The sequence below is a fragment of the Trichosurus vulpecula genome, chromosome 4 (genome assembly GCF_011100635.1).
Source record: "Trichosurus vulpecula isolate mTriVul1 chromosome 4, mTriVul1.pri, whole genome shotgun sequence".
Classification (NCBI taxonomy): Eukaryota; Metazoa; Chordata; class Mammalia; order Diprotodontia; family Phalangeridae; genus Trichosurus; species Trichosurus vulpecula.
This window is the reverse complement of record NC_050576.1, coordinates 108452639-108460793: the sequence shown is the minus strand read 5'-3', so window position 1 is coordinate 108460793 and position 8155 is coordinate 108452639. Positions and strand designations below refer to the sequence as shown.

The window sequence follows — 8155 nt, the reverse complement described above, 5'->3', positions numbered from 1 at the left end:
ATAAGCCAGTATTGCTGAACTTTAATCAAATAGATTTTAAATTCACGGAAGAAAGGAGGCTGGAGTGAGGCAGCATTTGTCTCCCTCCTCCTTCCTCCTGCTTCAGGGTGGGCTGCCTCTGCTCGAGCCCAGGAAAGATGAATCTGGCCAGTTCTGAAAGCCCTCCACAGGGTGTTTGACAGGCTGCCTTTGTCCCATTACTGATTCCTGTACCTGCTGCAAGGCTTGTGCAGGTGTTTAAAGAGTCTTTACTAGAGGGGTCAGGACTCAGTTCTCTGCCTTCATAAACCCAGAAATTGCAGCAGAAAAGATTTATTGGGGGCATAAAGGCCACACAGGCACACTAGTGTCCATGCCAAAGAAGGGCTCTGTCTGATGATGTGGTTTGTGGCCACAGCTCTCGGTCTGCCCAGTCATTAACTGCCTTAGGTCCTTTGGTTCCACTGAATGATCATATAGAGTGGATGCTCCTTGTCTGCGCCACCCTGTCTGTCCCTCACTGTGTGTTATCTGCACTGCCAGTTGTATCCTATTTACACATCACAGTGCTATTCTGGGACTGTGCATGATCCTAGTACTAGTCAATCTAAAAAACATTTATTCACTACCTGGCTGTGTGACCTTGGGCAGATTGCTTCCCCTCTCAGAGGCTATTGAGTCCTACCTGTGCATGAAGAAGACTCTCCTTTGAAGACCCCCATGGAGGGGAAACCACTTCCTCTCCAGGCAGCCCATTCTGCATTGGGACAGCTCTAATTGGTGGGAGCTCTTTCCTAACATCAAGCCTCAGTCAGCCTCAGTCGGGGGCTTGGGAGAGATTCTCTTGGATCTTCCAGTTCATGATGAGAATTATAATCCTGGCAACTCCCTTGGCTCCTCCCCCAGACAAACACCTGTCCTATTCACCTGGGAGCTTGAAGCAGCACATATAAGGGCCAAAATGTATAAATTAAACCTCCTGCTCTGCAACCCAGGGGCAGGGTGGCATCTCAGCATTTCCTCTCACTCACAAATTTTCTACACAGGCTTCATCGCAGTTCTCTATTACCCAAAGACCAGGAAGATGACGTTTAGCACAATTAACACAAAATTTTAGATGGAAGAAACTCTTCCCCTCCCCGCCCCCCATAGTTATTGGGTCCAACCTATCACGAAACGCTGGGACATCTGAAGCTTGTTCAACATGGACCCTTCCCTATACAATAGGGGTGACACACTGACCTTCACCAGGGAGTAGGATGTTGCTGGCCCAGTGTCAGGGCCTGTGGTATAAATTGCTTTTCTAGAAGTGGTAGAGTGCACTAAACCACCATTCTCTCCTCAGCCTTCCCACCACATTTGCTGACTAGCTAAATGGCTTGATGTAGAGTACAGTCTGTGGCTGTGGAATGGATCCTCCACCCCCTTCCTCTAGTGTGTTAATTCAGTTGACCTCTGGGCTATGAACCCCTAACTTTGAACTCACTAGCCCCATGGTTCTCCATGGAGCCATGATTAAGATGGAGAACAGCTGATCATACCACCCTTAATATAAATGTAGACAGCCAAAGTCTTCAAACTATTTGATCAATAATGTGTCCCAAAGGAATTTTTAAAATGTTCTCTGATCCTCCTCTCCACCCAGAGGAAGGTGATGACTTAGGGCAAGCTAGAAAAGCCAGAGGAAACAATAGTACCAGATGCATCATTTTTGCATCAAACTTTTTATTTTTATATATCTATATATTTTTTTTACAAGTCAGACTGACATTTTTAAAAAAAATCCATACAACACACATACACACACACACACGTACACACATACTCTCACACTAAGCAACACAACCTTCAGGAAGGCACTGCCAGCAGTCACATCCACCTCTGAGAGAGAAGGAATTCTTTTTTCATACTATTTTTTTTTTTAGAGCTTTAGACCTCAGCCCAGGTCCAAGATCTAGCTGTGCTTTCTTTAGAATCGGAGCTATCCCATACTTTTTGCCACACTCTCTCTATATAGCTATGTACTATATTTGTATATCTTTCTCTGTATATATATATATATATATATATATATATATATATATCTATGTAATAGTTTTCTTTATTCCCCTTAAAAATAAAATCGCCTTTCCCATTGGAGGGAGGTTTTCAGCAGCATTCACGGCAGTTGCAGCGAGAGCCATGCCTTATACCCAGGTTGTAGACATGCAGGATCAAGGGAAATGGGTTTTTTCCCTTAATTTAAACCAGAGGGAGAGGAGGGTTGGGTTTTTTTTTTTTGGTGGGGGGGAGGTGTGCAGTGAGATGTGGGGTCGGGGGAGAAGGGGTATTTATAGGTTGCTACTCTTGCTTTTACATATATAAAGACTGTGCATGTGGGTATACATACATATATAATGTACACTATATGTAACGTATTTATGTATGTACACACACACATACACCTGTATTCTCCAGAGGCAACAATGAAGGTGAATGTTTAGTGGGAGAGACGGGAAGGGAGAACACCCTTTGAAGCCCTGGAGAAGCTGGGATGCGAGCTTACCTACGAAGTAATGGGGATTTGGGAATTTGGAAACTGAGGGCAAGGAAAAAAAGGGTCTCTCAAGGGCTGGGCCTGGAGTCCAGCCCTCAGGTGAAAATTACAATCCTTCTGTCCTTGCCTTGAAGTGTGTTTTTCTTGTTTTCTTGGCCTAAGCCTGTGATGTGGTTCCATCAGCAGAGGGCACATCTACCAATGAACATCAGCATCTGCTCACAGCTTACACAGTCTTAGAAAGTTGACTGGGGCGCTGAGGTTAAGTGATTTGCCTTGTGTCACAAAGCCACTCTATCAGAGCAGGGACTTGAACCCAGGTCTTCCCGACTCTGAAAGCTGACCCATTAGTCCCTGCTGCCTCTCCATCTTTATATAACTGGCTGGTAGCGTGAATTGGTTGGTTGGTTTTTAATTGAAATTTGCACCAATCCAATGAGCCAGTACAAACCAGCAGTCAGGAAGCCATGTGTCCCTCCTCCTCCCAGAACCCCCCACAGAGGCAGCTGTGATAAGGGAAGAAAAGTCCATTCTCTCCTTTGGTGGGCTGAGAAGGGGGTCTTTCCTCAACCTACTCTGCCAGCCATCCTCTGTCTGGCATGATCAGACAGGGGCAGGGCACCAGGCAAGCAGCATCTTGGAACCTTGAACTTATTCCCACACTCCCTTTAAAGACAGAAAGGCACTGAGGTTAAAGGGGAGACAAGGACCCCTGGGGCTCTCCTTCCATTTTGGGGTCACTCCAGGCATAGTACCTAGTCTTCAGAATGGAAGGGTTGAGTTTGTAGTTCCCTACTTCTCTGAGGAAGGCAGGTCTTCTGGCCGCAACAGGAATCCCACAGGACCAGGGCCTGAGGCAGAAGGCAGAGGGAGGGAGCAGTGGTAGCAGCCCTGGGACATCTGGGTCAGGGCATCTCAGGCACGATAGAGCCTCTTTCCTACTCCCAGAGGTTGGAGGTTGCTTGATAGATGATTTTCTGAAATACATTTTAATCTCTGTCCACCTCAGTCTCCTTTCTCAGGAACAAAAGTTTAAAATAACCCCTGGGCAGGAAAGAGGCCAATTTCACTTTGGGAGAAATATCAGGAGGATGGAAACAGCATCAAATTTATGTTGAGAAAAATTTTCTGACAGATGTGGATGTGTGCACACCCACTCACAAACACACACACATGCACCTAAGACATCACCCTCATAATATCATCATGTGCTGGAGAGGCTCACACTGATGACCTCTATGGAAACCCCTAACCTAAGCCACTCAGTGACTTTAGGAGGCATCTCTGAGCCTGAATTATAGGCACCTGTAGCTGGGGGAGGGGTGAGAGCAGAGGAGAAGGTACTAGCTAATGCACTCCCTCCTCCTTTCCTGCTATTCCCCTTCCTCCACCTGCTTCTGGTGGTCTACTGTGAGCCTGCTAGGTCTCCACAAATGAACATTCAGCTCTTTTATTATGTGACTCAATAAATAAAGCTGTTCAGTAAGAGAAGGGAAGGAAGAGAGGGCAGAACAAAGGTCCAAGAAGGAAGATGCATCTCTTCAAAATCACTTTCCCTTGTTTTTCCCATATCTGCCTTTGCCAACCAGAGTGATGGGTCCTGGATTGGTGATGCATCAAGGCAGCTAGTGGGTTTCTGAAAGGCCTGTAGTTTGACAGAGCAAGAGAAAGATTCTCTTAAAACACCAGTACTGCTTCCTCAACAGCGTCTCTGGGGGCCGAGGGGTGACACGGGGAGGGGCAAGAGGAAAAATCCCGAGACAGAACACATCGGAGAAGTTACTGCTCCATCTGGAACAACTTGGGAGTGAGCACAAGAGTGCCCAGCCAGATGTGTCCTGAGAAAAGTGTCTGGCAAAATATTAAGAATACCAATCCATTCTCCTCTGAAGCTGTTCCAGGACAAGGGAGGAAGGAGAGGCAGGCAGGGTTAGCCAGGTTTGCCCTGGGCATCTCTCAAGAGTTCCTCCAGTCTTTGCTTGAATTTGTCATACTTCCTCTGCACTTGCTGGATTTTGTCTTGTTCTTCCTTTTCCAGGATGGTTAAGAAGTTCTGGAGCTCCGGGATGGAGAAGGCATCCCACTGTGGAGGGGGAAGGGTTAGGGAGAGAAACAGCAGCAGCACAATAGACAGGTTAGCAATTGGGTTTAGAGCCGCCTTGGTGGCCTGCAGCCCATTACCTTCCCCTGGACTCTATAGTTCCACCTTGACCCACTTGCCCCGGAGCAAAAGCAATTAAAAAAATCCTTTAACAAGTCATCAAAAAGTTATTGGAAAAGTGGTATTTCTTTCAATGGGGCCAAGCAGGTGAGTCAACACGACCCACCCACAACCAACCCAGCAGGCTTCAAAGACAAGGTGCATAGGCAAATGATAGCATTGGACTCACCTCCACCTCTCCTGTCTCATTCTCCTTTAGCACGAAACTGAGGATGTCTGTGTCAGGGCCGGCCAGTAGGCGAAGGTAGAGGGGACAGTCATTGATGGAGAGCTTCTGAAACAGCACTAAAAGACAAGAGGATGGCCTGAGGGTCCCTCACCTCAGAGAGGAAGGGCAGGGGTCCATCTGGGAGTGTTTAGCCGTTGAGGGCAATGATGGAAGACCATCCCAAAATGTTAAGGGATTATCTGGTTTAATAGGGATCTGAGACACAGAGAGATGAAGTGATGAGCCAGCTCTGGGTCCAAGGTTCTTTGACTCCCATCCCAGGGTGCTTTTCACCATACTGTGCTGCCAACTTTGTTGGAGACCCACAGGACACGGGAGTTGACTAGCACTAAAACTAGGCATTGGCCCACTAAGACTAAGGATGTAAACTTTTCAGCAGTGTTAAGTCCCAAGATGCTCCTTAATAATAACAGGCAACCTATATCAAATTGCTTACCATTTCAGGGGAAGGGGAGAATTTAGGACTCAACATTTTAAAAAAATGAATGTTAAAAATTGTTTTTACATGTAATTAAGGAAAAAATATTAAAAAATAACATAAAGAAACTATGATACAGTGGAAAGAACAGCAGGTCTGGAGTTGGAGGACTTGGGTTCAAATTCCAGTTTGCCACTTGTTAACCTGTGTCACCTTGAGGAAATAATTTAATGTCTCTGGGCCTCAATTTCCTCACTTGTAAAAAGAGGAGCCCGAACTAGATGAACTCTGAGGTCTCTCCCAGTTTTAGTTCCATGATCCAATGATTTAGTTGGCGTGGGAACTTCTACCTCTACATATCATAGTAGTTCATGACTTATAGATTAAGAGAGCTGCCTGATGTCCAGAGATTGACTTGACCAGGGTCACACAGCCAGTGAATGTCAGAAGCATAATTTGAACCCAGATCTTCCCGACTCCCAAATCTAGACACTACTCCATGCTGCCTGTAATGGTGATACTTTATACAGCAATGTGATTTTTATAGATGTCCATGATAACATATCTGCCTTAGAATACATATTCTCATTCTGTACATCCTATTCAGAGACAGGGAGGGTCCAAATCCATGACACAGATTAGGAAATTTGAGTCCAGAGGAAGATAGGAGTTGGGAGGCCAACAGGTGAGGGTGCTTCCTCCTAGCCAATGTGATGGTGGGTTTAATTGGGTGTTGACTTTGGCAAAGATCTGAATATTTCAGGGCAAGCTAATTTGCCCACCAAACATTGTGAGGCCTGAAAGTATACTGACGAAACACTTCAGTGTTGGTCTAGGAAGCATGGAAGACCTTCTCCCAGTTTGGCCCTAAGATTAGAGGGAGAGGTGTTCAGGAAATTTTCAAACAAACAAAGAGGATCATTAAACCTATTTTCATACCAGAAAACTGCTGCATATAATAGAAGTTTACATTTATAAAGCAAGTGAAGGTTTGCATTGGAGCCTCATGACAATTTTAGGAGGTGGGTGATATCTCTATTTTACAGATCAACAAACTGGCACTCCTAGATGCCAACTGACTCTCCCAGGGTCAGATAGCTAGTCGGTGTGTCTTGAGTAGAACTCAGACCCAAGGCTTTCAGACTCCAAGGTCTAACTTGCAAATCACATCAGGGAAAAATACTTTTGATACAAATGCAATTTCACATCTAACATATTTTGGAGGGAAAGGATTGCTGGCATCGAGATTTTCTCATGGAACCCCACTTCTCACTACAAGAAATATCAGTTCCCTGGGAGCACAAACTAGGAAATGTGTCTCCAAGGCTGGCCATCCTGCCTCCTCATGGGAGAGCCCCCTTTCTCTCAACCTGTACTGGAGGTAGCACTGGAAATTGGAGGCGGGTGTGGGAGACTGGCTTCTGGTGGGGTTGCTCCTCCTACCTTGTCCATCCTTGTGAGTCCGCTTAAACAGAGCAAACTTCTGGGGATTGTCCACTACCATGAACTTCTTGAGAAGCCCCTGGATGACTTCGCTGACTGTGGTGGTACTGCTAATATGCAGCTGCTTGATGGCGTCCAGCGGCAAGTAGAAGGACGTCCTCTTGTCTGTGGTGGCGGCCAGGTTCACCTCTTTGACGGCATCGTAGATAGAACGGGGCCGGATCCCAGCCGGCACTGTCACCGGCCTCCGAAGTTTCAGATGCACTTTAATGAAGCCTGTATAGGTGCCGTCATCACTCTGCTCCACGAAAGCAACAGAGGGAGGAAGGAGACGAGTCAACACACTTGGGTGACCACCCTCCCCAAGGGATGCCTTCTCCAGTGGGGCAGAGTTGTTGGAGCTGTGGACCCTGTTGGGTGTTCCCAGGGCCTGCCAGACTTCATCTGGGAAGGGTGTAAATACTGGAAAGGGACCCGCTCTTTCTGAACCAGGCACTCTCTCCCTGGGCTTCCCTTTGTCTCTTTCAGTTTTGAGAGGAAAAAGAAGGCGTTGGATGTCCCTTTCCTAATAAGACAGGCAAAGTCCCCAAACCACAGGGCAGTGTTTTAGGTAAGGATTCTTTACAACTCCTAAGTGTCTTTAAATACAACCACCAGTTACTTTCCCTAATCCTCCCTCTCCCAGTCGCCGATGCCTCCCTTCCTACTGTAAATTATTTTACATTTATTTTCTATATACTAATTAATATTTCTGCATGTTGCTTCCCCCTTTAGAATGTAAGCTCTTTAAGGAAGGGGCTGTTTCAGATTTTTTGTTGTTTTTATATCCCCAGCACCACATACAGTGCCTGGCACAGAGTACTTGTACTCTGATTGATGGCAATTGCTCTCTCTCAATCCGCTTCTGAAAAATGCAAAGACTAGAGGCCACTAGGTCTCTCTAGGCCACCAGACAAATGCCCCGCTGTCCTCAAAAGAACTTGCACCCTACTTGAGGCAGGTTCTGAACTGAGGCTCTTCAGACTCGTCATAAGGCAGGCCCCCCGGGCCTCAGAGACAGTCACTTGGGATTTCCTTCTGCATCTCGCTCCAAAGGAGAGAATCCAACCCCAGTAAAGGAAGTACCAGGCTGCGGGAGGCAACGTGATATAAGGCAAAGAGCATGGGCTTTTAAAAAGAGGGCCCAGCTCCGCTAACCGCTGCCTGTATGATCCCAAGTTGTGTCACCTCTGTTTCCTCAGCTGCGAAATGATGCAGTTGGACCAGATGAGTGCTCTTTAACACTCTGGAGCCTCTGATTCTAGGACTTGCCCACTAGGCTATGCTGTT

At 46.5% G+C, this 8155-nt stretch overlaps 1 protein-coding gene across 3 annotated transcripts in view; it reads right to left on the bottom strand.

The window, feature by feature from the left end:
- Positions 1-2070: 2070 nt before the first annotated feature.
- Positions 2071-8155, bottom strand: part of RASSF5 (Ras association domain family member 5) — a 112762-nt gene continuing 106677 nt past the window's right edge. For 2 of the 3 annotated variants that reach the window (XM_036753238.1, XM_036753240.1), the window contains 3 exons: positions 6827-7124; positions 4906-5021; positions 2071-4598 (listed from right to left, as the gene is read on the bottom strand). In XM_036753238.1, the coding sequence (XP_036609133.1) occupies positions 4446-4598; positions 4906-5021; positions 6827-7124 (567 nt within the window). In that variant the 3' untranslated portion in view covers positions 2071-4445. The remainder of the gene's footprint in view (positions 4599-4905; positions 5022-6826; positions 7125-8155) is intronic. The other variant, XM_036753239.1, reaches the window with a different exon arrangement.